General features: G+C 38.0%; 1 protein-coding gene across 1 annotated transcript; it reads left to right on the top strand.

Annotated features, from left to right (window-relative positions):
* Window positions 1–668: 668 nt before the first annotated feature.
* CSTA (cystatin A) lies at window positions 669–12,926 on the top strand. Its single transcript, XM_063076290.1, has 3 exons — window positions 669–768; window positions 11,341–11,442; window positions 12,717–12,926. The coding sequence occupies exons 1-3, from the start codon at window positions 703–705 to the stop codon at window positions 12,843–12,845; spliced, it is 297 nt and encodes a 98-aa protein (XP_062932360.1). The 5' UTR covers window positions 669–702; the 3' UTR covers window positions 12,846–12,926.
* The last annotated feature ends 6,820 nt before the right edge of the window (window positions 12,927–19,746 follow it).

Below are 19,746 nucleotides of genomic sequence, written 5' to 3'. Positions count from 1 at the left end.
TCATTTACCTCTGTGGAGGGCAAGGTTGGGGTGGGTCGGGTGGCTTCCTCTATACCTGTAATATTTTCTTTCTGAAAAACTACGAAAAAACCAGGAAGCAAATATGACAAATTATTAAAAGTTTTAATTCTGATAGGAAGATAGATGTTTGTTATTTATTCTTTGTGTTTTTCTGTATTTTAAGCATTTCTAGAAATTTAAATAAAAGTATACATATTTAGCCAAGGTCCTCCAGACAGATCTTTTTACTTTATTTACAAAGTCAAGTAAATTTTAAACAATTAGCCTTGATGTTATAAATAAGTAGAAAAACAAAACTTTGTGTTAGAGGTGTTAAAACATTTGGAAATTCTGGTTGTGGCTTCAGATTTCATACTTCTGATGATGCAATAGGACGGAACCATTGTCAAAGAGTATGCGGGGGCATCTGGTGCATGTTATAGAGTGACTCCTGTGCACACCCATTTGTTCAGGCCCCAGACCCTTATTCGTCCAGATTCTACTTAGCATATTCTGTTGAGGAAGCAAGACTTGCCTCGAGGCATGCTCATTTTCCCTGTGCCTCTCTGCTATTTGTGAAAAGTAAAACATTCCATAGGCGGAGCTTGTGAACACCTCTTAAAAACCCAAGTCTCCACACTAACCTGATTACTTCTGTTCCAGGTTCCAGCTACCTCCCCAGCAAAGAATCAGCTGGCCAGGATGATGCCTGGAGGCTTAACTGACGCCAAACCTGCCACTCCAGAAATTCAGAAGATTGCTGATAAGGTAAATTGATATATTCCAGGAAAAAGTTTGATCCCAAACCTTGATTCATAGGTTGGCCCTGTGGTGAGGGTGTGGGTGAACATGGAAACCGGAAGGGTGGGAAATCTGTGGTTTTGTTCAGGCTTTCTTATAACTAAAAATGGAATACTAGTCTTTTCAGGTGAAACCTTGAATAATCCCAACATTGTGAGAGTGCCCTTGAGCAAGTTACACCCGTTCTTTGAGCCTCAGTTTTCCCATTTGTTAATGAATATAGGATATAGGATCATCTCTAAAGCTCTTACAACATATGATTTTAGCATTGCTAATTCAGTTTCTGATGACACTTTTCTGATCTCACCAAGTGATGCCAACATGCTATTAAAGTGTAAGGTTGTTAACAGTTTAACAAGCTAGACTTCAAATGCATTGCAGGGAGATTTTTTTAAATGGGTTGAATGAAGAACAATATTATAAACTTACACTTACAAACAAACTTCCTACAAATTTGATTAAATAGACAGTGTTTTAGTTTTTAGTAGTTAGAGGGTCATTATACTAGTAGAGAAGAGAAGTGACATTGTGGTGATTCTGAAATGTTTTAGGCAGCCAAATGGATTATGGCAAAACTAAAACTATTGTTTATCAAAAATGTTTGATACATTTTTCTAAGTGTTGTGTGATTAACTATTGCCTATATAATAAAAGGGTATTGTGTTGCATATTTTATGAAAGAAAAATACATACAACTTACTATTTAGGTTTGGAATTTGTTGTCCTATTTTCTTGTACCATTCTTTCTTGTTTTTTCTCTCTGAAATGTCATTCTATGACACTATCTGGCAAACAAGATCGGCTTTTTGTGTGAGTGCAAAAGATAGGGTCCTCTACATTCAGGGCACTGGAAAGCTCTCTATGGGGCCAGATGCCTGGAATTCTACCACTTATTCTTTGGAGCTAAATACTTACCTTTTGAGAGTTTGTTTTTGTTTTCTTAAAAAATACTTGGGAGCTTTTTTCTTGGAGAAGATAATATTAAGTCATTGATACCTTCATTTGAATCCTTGTATCAGATCAGTATTCTCAAACTTGAATGTGCATATGAATCACCTGATAAATGCAGATTCTGATTCGGGAGGCCTGGGTGGGCCTACAGTGCTGCATTTCTACCAGGTTCCCTGGAGCTGCTGCTGTTGCCATCCATGATCTCAGTTGCCTACAGGACCAGAGATATATGGTATCCTCCAGGCCTGTGGGAGATGAGGTTTTAAAATCAGGGTGCCAAAATAAAAGTTCTCAATTTCATTTGTAAAATGAAGATAACACCTCTTACGCCACCAGTCTCAGAGCTGTAAAGACTAAGTGAGATAATGTGCATGCAAATGACTTGAAAATGAAAAAGTAATATGCATAGGTGGAGCATCACAATTGTTTATTTCAGATTTTTGCCTGAAATTATCCCTGACCCTGAAAAATCCCCCTGAGACTCTCCAGGGGTGGGAGCTGTTGAAGGATAGGGAACAATTGAGATTTGAAATATAGAGGGTACAGAAAATTGTAATGATTTTTTTAAAAGCTTTTCACCTGGTTAGCAGGAATAATTTTTTTTTTTTAATAAGAAGCTACCAGAAGGCTTTGCATTGTTAATAACACCTATGTGCAAGCCACATCTTAAATTATAACACTGATTTGAAAGTGTTTCTCCTGCTTACCTCAAGCTCCAACTTTGTCAGAGAGGTAGAATGAGAGTGAAGTAGAACATATGAAGCATAGGATTTACTTAGCCAGTATGACTGTTGCAGCTGGGGAAACGCATAGGTCAGGTCACCCTGAGAAATATGCCCCAGATGAGGCCAGCAGAGCTTAGCATTTTATGGTCACTAGAAGGGGGAAGAATCGAAGGAGGGAGAGAAGACAGCCCAGCCTAATCACTTCATCAGTTCTGTTGGTTGTACATAATGTGTAGATTTGAGATTGTTACTAGGTTACACTCTACATGCAGGGATCTAGGGAAAGCATTACGATAAGTATTATAGGCTATTTTACAACCTTCTGGTGCCATTACATCTGCCTCTAAGTAAAGATGATCTTACGATAACATTCCCCAGGACTGGTGGACACGATTACTGACTTACCCCACATAAGGCACTATAATTTAGCTGACCTGGTCACAGCAGATGTTTTTGTTTTTATCAATAGGTTTTGGACCAGAAAGGACGTTAGAGATTGGTTGTTAAACCTCCTTACTTTCAGGTGAATAATTACTGTGTAGTAGTTTAGCTCCTCAGGTGTTACACTCTCAATTATCACTTATCTGCCCTACCTTTCAAGAGACAGCCTTAGGGGACAATCCCTAAGGAAGGTAAAGGAATAATCAGTAAACTCTTTATAGTTTAGAAAGCACTTTCACAATAATTGTGTCATTTATTCCGCTACAAACAATCCCAAGAGTCAGATATTATTATAATCACTTATAGGTGAGAAAATTGGGTCAACTCTTTTTCCAAGATTGTAGAATTAGTTAGGTCCCCATGGGTCAGCGTTGGTCATCACATACCTAGTATGATATAGGGGGTTCCAGGGAAGACCTTCATTTACTTTGTATTAACTGCTATTTACTCTGTAGTTTTATTCCTTTGATTTTTGAGTGTATTTCTGTTTTTAAAAATCACCTGTTAAAATGCAAGTATTCTTCAAGGAACTGAAGAGTGTATCATCTTTCCCTGTCCTTTCCAGAGAGCTTCTTAGTGGAATGCCAACTGAAGGAAGAACCCATTAGAGAGGGAGGGAAAGAAGGAGAGGGAAGGTCATCGCATAGAGAGGGAAAAGTGTCAAAGAAAAATGATAACTGCATGTTCAAGGAATTTGACAGCAAAGTGAAAGAGGGAGGTTGAATGGGGTCAGAAAGAAAAGAAAGGCAAAGGGTTTGGGACTGAGAGACTGGGCATATTTTTGAAGGCAGAAGGAAAGATTCCCCATTCTGAATATAACAGAGACTGAATGGGTTATGTGGTATCATGTACTACAGGATGCTAAAGATACTTTTGGGTCTAGAGTACACTTGGAAGAAGAGTCCTCTTCTGAGTTTCTCTATATTAGTTGAGGGCCATTGCTATATGCATCTTTCCTATTTGGGGAGAGAAGTTGTCGTGATGTTTTCGTTTAGAAAATATAGACTCCGTAGACAGTACTACATGAATTGCTGTGGGGAGAGGGGAGACATAAAATTGTCCCTGCCCTCAGGGAAATTTACAAAATAGACTGGAGGTATGCGACACGAAGAAATAAAAAGCCAAACATGGCCCCATCCATGAAAAGCCATAATGTGTGTAATGATATATAAATGGATGACCCCAACAGTGAAAGCCGTTATCGCTGATCCATTATCATATATCATATGTAAATAACCATTGGATGAGAATTCTGAGTATGTCTGTCTGTGGGAGATAAATGTTATTTTAGTAATTATTTTTAGAAATAAGGGCTATCACACATACACACCACACACACACACACACACACACACGTCATAAACCTAATTGCTGAATACCACTCCTGGCAAACACACAGAACATTTTGTTAACCAGGACACCACACAAACACCATCTGCATGCCATCCTGGGCACACCCTGGAGTTTAGCATGTCATGCCTCTCACTCACCCCCATCCACAGATTTTTGTTCCCCTCTCTGACCGCAGCCTCCTCATCAGTCACCTTTCCTACTGCCCCACACCCAAAGAACTTGCCATTCAGCCACACCAGAACCCTCCAGGTGCTTACCCTCCCATCTTCATCAGAACACACCTGGTCCACTCAGTCACTCATCCAGCCCAGACCTCACGACAGATGGTTTCATACACTCCTCCACCCCTGGTTTCCATGATCCCGTGAGCTCCTGGCATTCCAATCCTCGGTTAGAGATCACTCCCACTGCTACCACTTCCTCCTCAGCTTCTGCTCCAGGATCAGAGAACATTGCTCAAGGAAGATGCAGAACTACAGAAAACTCACCCATTACAAATCTACAAATTCATGCCAAACAACCACAACTCGGACTACCAGCATAGCTTTTCAGTCATATTTGTTGGTCCTCTTCTAGAAATCATACAGAGGTGAATCTGTACCTCCTCGCCCCTCAGTTTCTCCATCCCTCCCACCCTCCATGGTCCCTCCAGCAGGGTGTCTCAGTTCCTACTCTTCTTAGAAGATTGCAGACATCCTGTGAGAAAATGCCCCAATTTACCTTGTGCCCTGCTGGATCTCATTTCTCCCTCCACTCTTGAACTCTGTCCTCTTTTCTTCACCAGCCCTTGCTCTCTTATGCCAGGAAACTTCACTTCTTGCATCCTGGATGCTTGTCCCACTTCCTCTGCCGGAGACCAGCTCCGCAGGATTCGTTGGACCTGAATAGGTGGTGTGGCATCAGCGAGGAAAGAAAGAGACGGACCGCAGATGTCTAGTGCAAGTGTGGACAACAACCACAAAAATCTTGCTTTATTTATATATTTTTACCTAATCTTTTACACATTGATTTATCTTTTAATCAAAACATTTTTTATTTTTGTTTCTATTGAAAAAGGTCAAAACGTTCCAAGGCACTCATGCTGTGACAAAAACACCTACTCATGCATCGATAGTTTCCCCCAAAGCCTGTGGCTCGTGGCCAGGAAACTACACAATAGCAGCATGCTTGGCATTAGAGAGCGTCAGACTTTTAGTTTAAACTATAATTCTTAACCTTCTTAACTTACAATTTAACCCTTTTTTAATCTTACTTATACTTACTATACTTGCTTTTTTTTTTTTTTTTTGTGACCGGTAAGGGGATCGCAACCCTTGGCTTGGTGTCGCCCACACCGCGCTCAGCCAGTGAGTGCACCGGCCATCCCTATACAGGATCCGAACCCGCAGTGGGAGCGCCGCTGCCCTCCCAGTGCCGCACTCTCCCGAGTGAGTCACGGGGTCGGCCCTATACTTGCTTTTAATAACATTGATTAGTTCTGGTTAACAATTTAATATTGCTTATACTGTATATTGATCATTTTAATTTATAATCAAAATCACAATGTTTATACCTTTTATGTCCCTGCCAATAGACTCTGGGAACAGCACAGGGGACAAAGTGAAAAGCTAAATGATTCTACTCAAACCAACAAAAACACACTATATCATTCTTATTATTACTAAAGAAAGTACATGTTCTTGGTAAATCAAGTGAAACTGTGGGAGTGGGAGAAACAAAGAAATCTGTGACTGGTTGATGATCAATTAGTTATAAACATTACTGCACCCAGACCCACCGTCTCCCTGGGGGAATGTGGATAGAAATCGATCATAATAACTTCATTCCACACGTACAAGAGCATGACCACAGCCACAATGGGTCCATGCACACATCACTAACAAGGAAAATTAATGACAAAATTAAATGGAGCCAATCCATACCGGGTACATGCATCAAAAACACCTTTAGTACTGACAATGCCCTTTAAATAAACCAGGTAATTTTGATGTATTTTAACATGTCCTTTGAGAAACTCCAAGGAATTTCCCAAAGCCATACTAAGCCAAAAGGTTAGGCTGTTTAATTCTGGGAAGGCTGGTCAAGCAACGAATGGTGAACAAACAAGAAATTCCATGGAGCTGTGCCACACACACGGGACCCCCTTGTAGCCTGCAGAGCAAGGGGTATCACTCAGGCTCCCATGCCGTTCCCTATAGCAGGATGGCTCACGGCATTCCTCCTTCCTTCATATGGCTGATATGGAAACAACAACAACATAGGTGACAAATGTCCACAAGTCATGTCTTGGCAGCCCTACTGTCCTTTCACACTACTACCCAAACTCTCCTTCCTCAAGCTGTAAAATTTCCCCAATATAGCCTATCCACTTTGTCACCATTATCTTTAAATCCATTCTCTCCTAAATTATGCATAGCCCAAATGTTTCTGTAGGATGACCTCAGACTAGGGGAAACACCTGAATGTCGGATGCCATGTAGTACAAATCCTCAGGTCCCAGAGAACTAACAGTTCACCAAGATTTGTGCTCTACAGCAATAAGAAAAGCTTGTCAGTTGGTTCGAGCGTGGTGTTATAACATCAAAGTCAAGGGTCCGGATCCCTGCCTGAGCCAGTCACAAAAAAAAAAAAAAAGAAGAAGAAGAAGCTTGAATTTACCAGGGGCTCCTCCCTGGTAGCCTCCTGCCCCTGGCTGAGGACCAAGCAACAACCCCACACCGTTCCCTCCAGCAACTTAGCCACCACCATGCAGGGCAGGCTGAGGAGGATGAACACTAACTGTTCAGTGCAAGGCCTGTGTGTTCACCACTAGGTTCCCAATAACCCTTCCCAGGTGGCCTTCATCCTCCTAGTGCCCATCCTGGAGGGTCTTTCAGCAACGAGCTCCCTTCTGGAACTTCAGGTTTCACTAACAAGCTTCCCAGTTCTGCCCCTTTCCCTGCTCCCCAGCTCAAATCTCATCATCCAGGTCCATAGAAGCTAATGTTTAACAATGCAAATCTGTTTTACTGGGAAGGGAACAGGGGGCTACATATTACACGTACAGTTAACCAGAAATCAAGGTACAGTGTGACAGGTGCCAGGGCACTGAAGGAAACAAACCAGACAATTTGAAATCAGCTCTCTCACAGAAAATTCTGGACTTGTGAACTGCACAGATACAGTGGAAAGGTTAAAGATTTGGATCTGTTTCTAGAACAGATAGAAATGAAAACTTACAGTACATGCTAAAAAAAAAAAAAAAAAGACCAAAGACTGAAAACCAGAAGAAACACAAATCAGATACTTAAATTATCAGGCAAGGACTTTAAAATAATTATGATTAATAATTTGTCAACCTTAAGCAGTCATGCTCTCCTCATGGCCTCAGTTTCCTTATTTGTAAGATGGGATTTACATTGATACTTTTAGGGTTAGTATAGAGATTAACTCTTTCCATCTCGGCACCCAACTTCACAGGCAGTTCAAAAGGGTTAGGACAGGCGTAGCCTGAGACAGTGACCCCTTTCCTTACTCAGCTTCTCTCGGCGCCCTTGCCTGCTTTCCCTCTCTCCTGCACCCTACTTCTTCCCACTTCTGGTTTTTTTCTATTTGTCTTTTTCCTTTCTCCACTTTGGAGCTTCATTTTCCATCTCAACCAAAGCAATCACATTCTTCCCATCTATTCTGAAGGTTACAGGAAAAATGGGTGGGTGGTAGTCCATAGAGTGTTTGGCCACCTAAAAAGTCACCTGCGGGGCCGACCCCGTGGCTCACTCGGGAGAGAGCGGAGCTCCCGCCATGGGTTCGGATCCTAGATAGGGGTGGCCGGTGCGCTCACTGGCTGAGCGCGGTGCGGGCGACACCAAGAAAAGGGTTGCGATCCCTTACCGGTCACACACAAAAAAAAGTCACCTGAGAACTCAGAATTTGAAAATGTCTACATCTTTGAAAACACTTCTGTCACCCAAACTGAGGCACCAATAAAAAAGGATTCGAAAGGTCTGCCCACTGATGGGAAGGAACAGATGACCTCAGGAGAACCTGAGGTGTACTAAAGGCCTCATTGAATTGCATGCTCATGAAATGCTTTAGCGAAGGGCACAGAGGCAATTTCTCAATAGACAAGGTATATTGAACACACAGAGTAATTCCTTTTCCCTCTAAGGGATAGGAAAGAATTGGAGGGGAAAGGACACAAATCCACAAATATAAGAACAACAGGATATGGGCAAACACCACCTCAGAGATATCAATGAAATTTTGGAAGATGGCAAACAGATGAACAATGGAAAATGACTGAGCAGTCTAGACAGAACGTAAGCCTGTAGAGGAGAAAGTCTAAGCCAGAAGCAAGCAGATTCATACTGCAGGACTTCAAAACGGCTCAGGCATTAGCAACACCAGAAACTTTGAAGACAGAAGTGCAGCACGGGGCTAAAACCAGGACGACAGAAGGGAGGTCTGTGTGAGGATCTGTTGCTTCTATCAATTACTTCTCCCCACACTATCCTCCACCCTGGGAAAAGACTGGAGCTTTATTCTTAGCAGAAACTGAGTCTGAGAGACCATAGCAGACTCTGGCATTTCAGGCACAGCTAAGAGTAGGAATGAAGAACCAATGCTGAAAACTGATAGATTCAGTAAAAGTTTACATATTGAATCTGGGACAGTCTAGTTCCTTTTTCATGCTTGGTTCAGGAATGTTGGCATCTAAGCATCTATACCCCTGTGGTAGACAGAATGATGGCCCTCCAAAGATGTCCACATCTGAATCCCTGGAACTGTGGCTGTGTTACCTTACATGGCAAAAGGGACTTCACAGGTGTGATTCAGTGAAGGACCTTCGGATGAAGAGTTATCTTGGATTATCTGGGTGGGCTCAAGGCAATCATAGGGTCTTTATAAGAACTCTACAAATTCTGCACTCTAGTTGGTAATGTATTTTTCACAGAGGTATAGGTTAGCAATTCTGAAACTATTTTATGTATATACTAGAACTGAACAAATAAGAAAATATATTGTGAATCATGAGGGCCAGGCTTCTTCCTCAGGGTTTGAGAAAGGAGTTACAAATAAGAAAAGGCGCAAAACTCAGTGAATTCTATGTTGTCAGACTTTAATCAGAGGAATACGTATATATAGTAGTCACTCTTATCCACAGGGGATATGTTCCAAGACCCCCAGAGGATACCTGAAACTGCAGATATTACAAAACCTATATATACTATGTTTTTTCCTATACACACATATCTGTGATAAAGTTTAACTTATAAATTAGATACAGTAAGAGATTAACAATAACTAACAATAAAATAGAGCAATTATAACAAATACTGTAATAAAAGTTATGTGAATATGGTCAGTCTCTCAAAATATCTATTGTACATGTACCTATTTTTCCACTGCAGGTGACCACAAGTAACTGAAGCCATGGAAAGCAAACCAATGGATAAAGTGGGGGCACTGCTGTATGCACGCATATATGATGTATATATTGATACACACATATGAATGTGTGTATATGTGCATATACATACACATACACGCATACTCACACAGATAAAGGTGTGTGCATGTGTGTGCTGGTACACATACATATATTTTGCAGCTCTTTCTACCGAGTAGATCAAGGAGCATTGATACCCAATAATAATGAGACTACACAGTGCCCAAATCTTGTGCACTAAATACCATTCCCCAATAAAAGGGTCCAGGGCTTCTTAGAGAAATGATTGATTCCAGAGGATGGGCAGGGAAGTTTCAAGATAAACCTGAAACATATTATAGTGTTGGAAACTAAGGAAATGCTCATAAAATAATGGAGGCATGTGGAGAGGACATAGGCACCCACTTGAAGGAGCTCCCAGTGGCCAAATCTAGGATAATTTGAGCAACAAAACAAATAGAATTATAACCCATAGAAAAAGAAATATCCATGAAACATATTAATGTAAATAAATAATTGAATAAATAAATAGGAGAGAGGGCACAGCTCTTCCTTACAGTAGACTTCCAATTAATAAATCTATAAGGAATGATAGAAATGCAAAAATCACCACTTGGCAAACACCACAGTAATAGCTGTTGTAAGCAAGAACCATCAATGGATGCTAAAATTAGTGGATGAAAGTATGATAAGAAACAGAATAGCTGCATAGTCTGAAAGTGTCTTCTCATAAGACACTTGTTCATTACAAAGGAGAAATATAGTAACTTCATAGTGGAGAAAGCTGGCAGACGTCCTAAGTAATCAAAATTAACATCACCACTATGTGTAATGAAACACATAGCTCCCGATAGGATGCACTAAGAGCACAACGTCACTTTTGTGCTATCCTTACAAAAATATGTAAAACTAACATAACAGAAGGTCAACCCAGTTGATGGGCTTCTACAAATTAACGGGCCAATATTCTTCAAAAGTGTCAAGGTCACTTGTTTGTCATGAATGACAAAGACGCAGGAATTAAACCCAATTGGAGAAGTCTAAGGAGATAAAACAACTAAATGCAATGTAAGATCCTGGGTGGGATCCTGGATTAGAAAAGAGACATTTTGGGGACAATTGGCAAAATTCTAAAAGGTTTATAAACTACTTAGTAGTATTATACTATATTAATTTCCTGGTTTTGATGATTATATTGTGGTTATGTAAGATGGCAACATTAGGGGAAACTGTGTGACTGATATAAGGGAATTCAGTATATTATTTTTGCAAATTTATATCTAAAATTATCTTAAAATAATTTTTTAAAAAATTAACTAGTAGTTATTACTCTCCTGTTCTTTATAAATCAAAGACATATATAACTATTAGAGCTCGACCAGTCAAAATCTTATTGTATTTCATTACCAAACCGATTTGATGTAAACTCAGCTTAAAGCAACAAAATTTGACACTTTAATGCATATAATCTTATTAAAGATAGGTGTTTTCTGTTAAAATACTGAAAATAACTCACCGATCTTATTACCATCTATGAGGACTTTTCAAAGGACCATAAGGTTCTCAGATTTGTAAATCACATAGTGTCCAGCTTTATGGTGTATAGCTTTAATAATTTATTCCTTCTTTTCTCTTCTTAAGGTTAGACCACAACTTGAAGAAAAAACAAATGAGACTTTTCAAGAATTTGAAGCTGTAGAGTATAAAACTCAAGTAGTAGCTGGGACAAATTACTATATTAAGGTTAGAGTTCAACATCCACTTTAGCACTAAAAGATATTATACTTCTCATTTTATGTGATGTTCTTTGTTTCCCTACATATAATTTGTTCCTTCTGGTGGTCCTCAATTAACATGCTTCGTATGATACCTTCCAAGTGGCAGAATTTGAACCCAAGTGGTCTGATGCTTAACTCCCAGCTGTCCTGCCTCTGATAATGTTTGCAAAGGTTGATACCCTGTTCCACGTACAAAATAAGTACTTTTAAAAGATTACACTGTGGAGTGAAAATAACATAGATGTTGGAGTCTAACAGATCTGTGTTTAAACTTGGCTCTGCCACATCAGCTGAGAGATTTATGGAAAATTATTTAATATCTCTTAATTGGCTTTCATATCTGTAAAATTGACATTGTTTCTCCTTTTTTTCAGGCCCATAATAATAAGTAAATATAATCATGTATATAAAATGTTCATGATAGTGTCTGACATAGTAAACATTTAATAAGTGGCATTTGTTAAAATTAGGGTTTGGAAGGGACATCCAGCACAATAAATATTATTTATTTTATTATTGTTATAAATTCACATTATTTAATAAAATTATATTAAAATATTTAATATTGTAAATGAATACTATAAGGCAAAACTTTTTTTGCCTTCAGCCAAGTGCCAAAGTCAGAATTATTACCATGAATTTCCAGGATTCATGCCCAAACTACCACATCAGCCTTCATGCAAAGGACTTCCTAGCAAGACTGCTTTACTTTAGAAAGGAGGCTGTTTGACCCCTGGGCTCTGATCAGTCATACCAGTGGGCATTTATAAAGTAGGTTCTCGTGGGTATGGGAACCATACATCCGAAGTTTTCTATGGCAATTCTGGTTTCCTCCTCCCTTATCGAACTGTGTGGCAAACAAAGTGTCCCAATTTGGGAGTCAGAAAACCAAATCACCAAAAATATAGGCTTTCACTTGTTTTCTTGCTCTGTACATCTTTGGAAATAAAATGCAACTCTGGACTGTCATTTGAGTCCAGATTATAATATAAAATATAATAAAATAAACCTAGGACCTGTGCTTCTATCCATGCCATTAGCCTGCCCTTTCTCTCATAAAATAAGGTGGTGGGTTTATGGAAGCAAAAAGTCTAAGAATGCTGAGCTAGGACTAGAAATGCTGTTCCAGAAAGACATGTCATTGAAGTTTTTATAGGACTTTGGATCTTTCACTCAGCACAGATCCATGTGAATGAATCTTTTTCTCTTTTCTTTTTTTTTTTCCCCCATATTTTCCAGGTGTGTGTAGGCAATAATCGTTATGTTCACTTGAAAGTATTCGAACCTCTTCCTGGGCAAAATCAGGATTTGATACTCTCTGGTTACCAGACTGAAAAAAGCAAGGACGATGAGCTGACCGGCTTTTAGCAGCATGTTCCAAAAGTTGTCCGACTCCTTCCACTGGCTACTAATTAGTAATCCTTGCTATAAAAATAACCACCAATAAAGAAGCATTCTTTTCCAAATAAATGATTTCTTCAATTATTTCTCATTTGTTGTATTAAATAGAAAATACTTTTTCTCTCTCAAAATCAGTGTTATTGCTTTAGAGTATAAATTTCACACAAATTTTGATGTCGATTAGAAATCTTTTATAAATGAGTCAGGCCTAAAGTAAGTGGCTAAATGACAGTATCCTCACCCCCACGCCCCCTAGTGTCTGCAGGCTAGATCACAGGCTATCCAGTTAACCAACCTCCTTGTTCCCTATGGTTGCTGAGAACCCAACATTCTATCTCCACCTTCATATTTTAAAATTAAATTGAGTATTTTACAAAATATATTTTATTTTGAAACAATCTTAAACTTACATAAAATTTGCAAAAAAACTTTTTCCTGGACATTTGAGAATAAATAACCTACAGTGATGCCCCATCATCAATAAATACTTTACTGTGCATTTCTACAAACAAGGATATTCTATATAACTGAAATACACCATCAAAATCAGGAAATTATTTTGATACATTGCTAGCATTTAATTCACAGGCTGCGTTAAAATTTCCCCAGTTGTCCCAACCATGTCATTTATTACAAAAAGATCAGTTCTAAAACATGTGTTTCATTTAATTGCCATTTTCCTCTTTTTTAACACCTTTAATGATATATAAATTACATACCATACAATATATGCACTTAAAGTGTAAAATTCAATGGTTTTTTGTTATATTCACAAATGTGTGCAAACATAACAGTCAATTTTAGAACATTTTTATCATCTCAAAAAGAAACCTCATGCCCTTTTGCTATCACTTCCCCATCGTTTTCCACATTTCCCTACCCCTAATCAAGGACTAAATTAATTTCTGGGTTTGCCTACTCTAGACATTTTGTATATTTATTATGGAATTATGTAAGATGTGGTCTTTTGTAACTGGCTTTTTCACTTAGCATAATATTTTCAAGGTTCATCCATGTTGTAGCATGTATCAGTATTTTATTATTTCTTACAGCCAAATAATATTCCACTTTATGGATATACCACAGTTTGTTTATCCATTCATCAGTGGATGGATATTCAAGTTGCTTTTACCTTTTGATTATTATGAACATTGCTGCTACAAACGTTTGTGTACATGTTTTTGTGTGTACATACGCTTTTATTTCTCTTGGGTGTATATCTAGGAGTGGAATTGCTGGTTCATATGGTAGCTCTATGCTTAATTGATTGAAAAACTTACAGACTGTTTTCCTAAGTAGCCACATCATTTTACATTCTCAACAGCAGTGAACAAAGTTTCTAATTTCTCCACATCCTCCTCAATACTTTTTATCTGATTTTTTGAGGCTAGCCATTGTAGTGAGTGTGAAATATCTCATTGCATTTTTAATTTGCATTTCCCCAATGTCAACCATCTTTTCATGGGATGATTGGTTATTTGTATATCTTCCTTGGAGAAATGTCTATTCAGAGACATTTTTTAATTGTTACTTGTCTTTTTAATACTGAGTTCTAAGACTTCTTTGCATGGTTTGAGCACAAGTCCCTTATCAGATATGTGATTGGAAAATATTTTCTCCCATTTTGTGGTGGTATTTTCACTTTCTGGATGATGTCCTTTGAAACACAAAAGTTTTTAATTTTAATGCAGTCCAAATTGTCAATTTTTTTATAACTAAGGACTCTACCAAATCTGAGTTCATAATGATTTACTTCTATTTTTTCTTCTAAGACTTATGTAATTTTAGCTCTTACATTTAGGTTTTTGATCCCTTCTGAGTTAATTTTGGCATATGGTGTGAGGTAAGGATCCAACCTCATTCTTTTGCATGTGGTTATCTAGTTGTCCCAGAACCATTTGTTGAAAAAACTCTTTTTTTCCCCCTTGAATGGTCTTGGCACCCTTGCTGAAAATCAGTTAATCATAGGCACATGAGTTCATTTCTGAACTCTCAGTTCTATTCCATTAATCTGTATGTCTATCTTTAAGCCAGCACTACACTTTCTTGATTACTGTTGCTTTGCAGTAAATTTTGAAATCAAGAAGTGTGAGTCCTCCACCTTTGTTCTTTTTTTTTTTTTTTTTTCAAGAACCTTTTCTTCTGGATCCATTGAAATCCCATAGGAATTTTAGAATCAGCTTATAAATTTCTACAAAGAAGTCAGGTAGTATCCTGATAGAGATCATGTTAAATCTATAAATCAATTTGGGGAGTAGGGCCATCTTAACAATATTAAGCCTTCTGATCCATGAACATGGGATGTTCTCCCAATTATTTAGATGTTCTGTCATTTCAACATTTTTTCTAGTTTTTAATGTATAGGCACACCTTGTTTTATACTGCTTCACTTTGTTCACTTTGAAGATATTGTGTTTTTGGAGGTTTGTGGCATCCTACATTGAGCAAGTCTATTGCTATTGACACAATTTTTCCAACAGTATTTGCTCACTTTGTGTCTCTGTGTCACATTTTGGTAATTTTAACAATATTTCCAATTTTTTCACTGCTATTATATCTGTTATAATCTGTAATCAGTGATCTTTGATGTTATTATTGTAATTGTTTTATGGCCCCAGGAATTGCACCCATATAAAACAGTGAACTTAATAGACAAATGTGTGTGTGTGCTGACTGCTCCACCACTGGTCATTCCCCAATTTCTCTCCCTCTCCTTGGGCTTCCCTATTCCCTGAGACACAATAATATGAAAATTAGGCTAATTAATAATACTAAAATTAGGCCAATTAATTAGGCATATAGTCTTTTGCTATTTAGTATAATGTTAAATGTGGGGTTTTTGTATGTGTCCTTTATAAAGTTAAGAAAGTTCTCTTCTAGTTTGTCAAGTGTTTTTATCATTGAAGGACATTAGATTTTGTGAAACACTTTTTCTGCATCTACTGAGATCATCATGTAGTTTTGGGTTTTATTCTATTAGCATAATGTATTACATTAATTGATTTTTGGATATTAAACTAACCTTGCATTCCTGGAATAAATTCCACATGGTCATGTTGTATAATTCCTTTTATATGTTCTAGATTCAGTTTGCTAATATTTTGTTGAGGATTTTTGCATCCATATTCATAACAAATATTGGTCTGTAGTTTTCTTGTCTGGTTTTGGTATATAGGTAGTACTGGTTTCATAAAATGAATTGGGAAGTGTTCCCTCCCCCCCTTATATTTTTTGGAAGATTTTGTGCAGAATTGATATTAATTCTTCTTTAAATATTTAGTAGAATTCAATAGTGAAGCCATCTGGACCTGGGCTTTTTTGGGGGGAAGTTTTTGATTGCTAATTCAATCTCTAAACTCATTAAACGTCATTTACATTCGCTATTTCTTCTTAAGTCAGTTTTGGTAGTCAGTTTTGTTATTCTACAAATTTGTTCATTTTACCCATGTTACCTAATTCATTCGCATACAATTGTTCATAACATCCCTTTATAATCTTTTTTTTATTTCTGTAAGGTCAGTAGTAATGTTCCCTTTTTCATTTCTGATTCTAGTAATTTGAGTCTTTTTTCTTTTTCCTTAGTCAGTCTAATTGAAGGTTTAGCAACTTTTTTCATTTATTCAAAGAACCAGCTTTTATGTCATTTTCTTCATTGTCTTTATATTCTCTATTTTATTAAGTTTTACTCTAATCTTTATTATTTATTTTCTTCTGCTTGTTTTAGGTTTACTTTCCTCTTCTATTCCCAGTGTCTTAAGATGGAAGTTTCAGTTATGGATTTGAGATCATCCTTTTTTTTTTTTTTTCCGCATAGTTGTTTACAGCCATAAATTTCCCTCTAAGCATTGCTTTAGCGACATCCTATAAGTTTTGGTATGTTATTTATTTTTATTAATCTCAAAATATTTTGTAATTTACCTTTTGATTTTTTCTTGATTTCTTCTTTGACCCACTAATAATATTGATGAGTATGTTGTTTAATTTCTACATATTTGTAAATAGTCTTCCATCTTTGTCACTATCCCCCACCGTTGTGCCCCCACTTCCACTCTCTTCACCCCACCACCTACTCCCCATCCCCCACCCACCCTGTTCTGGTGCTCAGGCTCTGACACCCTGCCCTGGGCCACTGCCTCTGTACCTGCCCTCTTCACCCTAGCTAAGCTCTACCACCATGGGTGGGCACCTACCCATGGGGAAGCCAGCTCCACCATCTAGTTTTAGACCACCCCAAACCAATCAATGTCTGCCTTCCTTGGCCCCACCTAATGGATTTTGGGACTGAACTGTTTGGGAAGGAGAGGGAAATAAAAAGTGGAAGGGAGGGTATGGGAAAAGGTATGGAGAGAAAGGGAGAAGGCAAAAAGAAGAAGAAACTTGTTTTTAAGATGCCCTAAATAAAGTCTCCCTCTGGGCTCTGCTCTCTGCTTACCATCCTACTAGTGCCACTTGCCAATCCCCCTGACCCAAATTGAACCTCCTGGTTCAATTTGACCCAGACAATAATAATTGCTAGTATATATCATGTGCTTAATATATGCCAGGTTGTATTCTAAAGACCTTACACATATAATTCATTTAATTTCCATTACAACCTCATGAGGTAAATATTATTATTATCCCCTCTTTACAGAAGACTGAGTATATAGAGGTTGAGTTACTTGTCCAAGGCCACATGACTAGTTAGTAGAGAAGTGAAGATATGATCCCAGGCTCTTTTCCTCCAAGATCAATGCTCTTAACCCATACATCTACTAACACATGCTCAGAATTTATTCACCTAGCTATTCTGATCCCTAAAGCAAATAAGTAAATGAGTTTCAAACACTGATTGTTTTTTTATAACCACTGCCAACTCTTAATACTTCAAAATAGAAAAACTGTCCTATTCGTCTGCCTTCAGCTCCTAGCACATAAACAGGCAATATATGAACTAAAAAGTCTCCACTGGCTGACTAGTATTAATGCTGCAGGGCTCTTAGGTAGCAGGACAACCAGACACAATCCCACTGAACTCGTAATAAGAATACTTTCCTGAGCAATGCAAACATAGATACTGATATCTACAGCTGTATACACAGAGCAGCTGATCAAAGATATATGAAATTCCAGTTATGATGATTACTTTTTCTTTATCTTGGTGATGGAGTTTGCATGTACTGTCCTCCCAGAACTCTTGTGGAAATCTGATCCCCAGTGTGGCAATGTTGGGAGCTGTTTGAGTCATGGGGGCCAATCCCTCATGAATGGATTAATGCTCTCCCTGGGGGATGCGGGTACTGAGTGAGTTCTCACTCTGTTATCTCCTGTGAGAGCTGTTTGTTTAAAAGACCCTGGCACCTCCCCTCTCTCTCTTTCTCTTGCTTCCTCTCACCATGTTATCTGCTTGTACCCGCCGGCTGCCTGCTGCTTTCCACCATGAGTAGAAGCAGCCTGAGGCCCGCACCAGATACAGCTGTCCCAGAATCATAAGCAAATAAACTTCTACTCTTTATAAACTACCGAGCCTCAGGTATTCGGTTATGGCAACATAAAAACAGACTAATACACTTGGTTTTGGTATGGAAAGTCTGAATACATCACGTTTAAGAATTAATCTATTGAGGGACATAGAGAACTTATGCAAAGAAAATTGCAGCACCTCATTGTCTGAAATGAAAGGCTTGAATAAATGGGTAAACTTATCCTGTTGCTGGTTAGGTATACCTCATGTTAAAGAGAATATAATAATAATACAAATATAGGGGCCAGCCCATGGCTCACTTGGGAGAGTGTGGTGCTGACAACACCAAGGCCATGGGTTCGGATCCTATATAGGGATGGCCGGTTGCTCACTTGGGAGAGCGTGGTGCTGACAACACCAAGTCAAGGGTTAAGATCCCCTTACCGGTCATCTTTAAAAAAAAAAAAATATATATATATATATAGGAAAGAATATAAGTAATGCATGCAATGATTCTCAATCTTACCTGCATGTTAGAATCACTTAATTTATAAATTAACCATAACAAAAAAATTCAGGTTGGGGCACCATTGCAAACCAATTAAATAAGAATCTCTGGGAAAGAGCCCAGGTGATTCTAGTGTCAGCCAGGATTGAATGTTACTGTGATATAAGGGGAAAAGGTTTAATGGAGATACTCGCCTTAATGGAATAGAAAATATATTTTATTTTTTAAAGTTTTATTTTATTTTTAATTGACTAATAATAATTCTACATATGAAAATATATCTTAAAGTTTAAAACTTACTACAAAATATTTCATGGTCTGGCAGTAGGTTAAAAACAAAATACATAATGGGAACAGAAAAGAATATGTCACAAAACATAACCCAAATCTGTTTAAGGAAGGTGAAATAAAAGCAATGTGAAAATATATTTTTATTTACTAAATGCTGTTGAAAAGTTACATTTTATTTTCAGAGATAATCATTTGGATCCATATTTCACATATACCATAATAAAATACAAATTGATTAAAACATGAAAAACTGGAATAGTTCAAAAACAACTTCAACCTGAAAGATGATTTCTTATGAGGGAGTAGCTTATTCTAAAGGATTAGGAAGTGGCATTTCAACAATTAGATTTATTCTCCAAGATTTGTTGGGACTTCCAGAGTAATGAAAAGAAAATAGACCAACAACTGGATAAACTGTTGATGAAAAGAGTGTTAAAAAGTTTGTTGGCCATTTAGGTCTTACCCAAATATAAGAGGGAGGGGTTGGCCAGTTAGCTCAGTTGGTTAGAGCGTGGTGTTACAACACCGAGGTCAAGGGTTTGCAACCCCATATTGGCCAGCCACTAAAAAACAAAACAAAAAAACAAAACCATATAGAAGTGGGGAGCAAGTTTCCCCCCAAAAGA

The sequence above is a fragment of the Cynocephalus volans genome, chromosome 1 (genome assembly GCF_027409185.1).
Source record: "Cynocephalus volans isolate mCynVol1 chromosome 1, mCynVol1.pri, whole genome shotgun sequence".
NCBI classification, from domain to species: domain Eukaryota; kingdom Metazoa; phylum Chordata; class Mammalia; order Dermoptera; family Cynocephalidae; genus Cynocephalus; species Cynocephalus volans.
Note: the sequence above shows the minus strand (reverse complement) of the source record. Positions and strands in the feature narration are given on the sequence as shown.

Excerpts from the sequence above, each read along its gene's own strand:
- CSTA (XM_063076290.1), top strand. The coding sequence starts at position 703 with ATGATGCCTGGAGGCTTAACTGACGCCAAACCTGCCACTCCAGAAATT. Across the intron at positions 769-11,340 it reads TTCAGAAGATTGCTGATAAG|GTTAGACCACAACTTGAAGA; the intron begins GTAAATTGATAT and ends TCTCTTCTTAAG. Across the intron at positions 11,443-12,716 it reads GGACAAATTACTATATTAAG|GTGTGTGTAGGCAATAATCG; the intron begins GTTAGAGTTCAA and ends CATATTTTCCAG.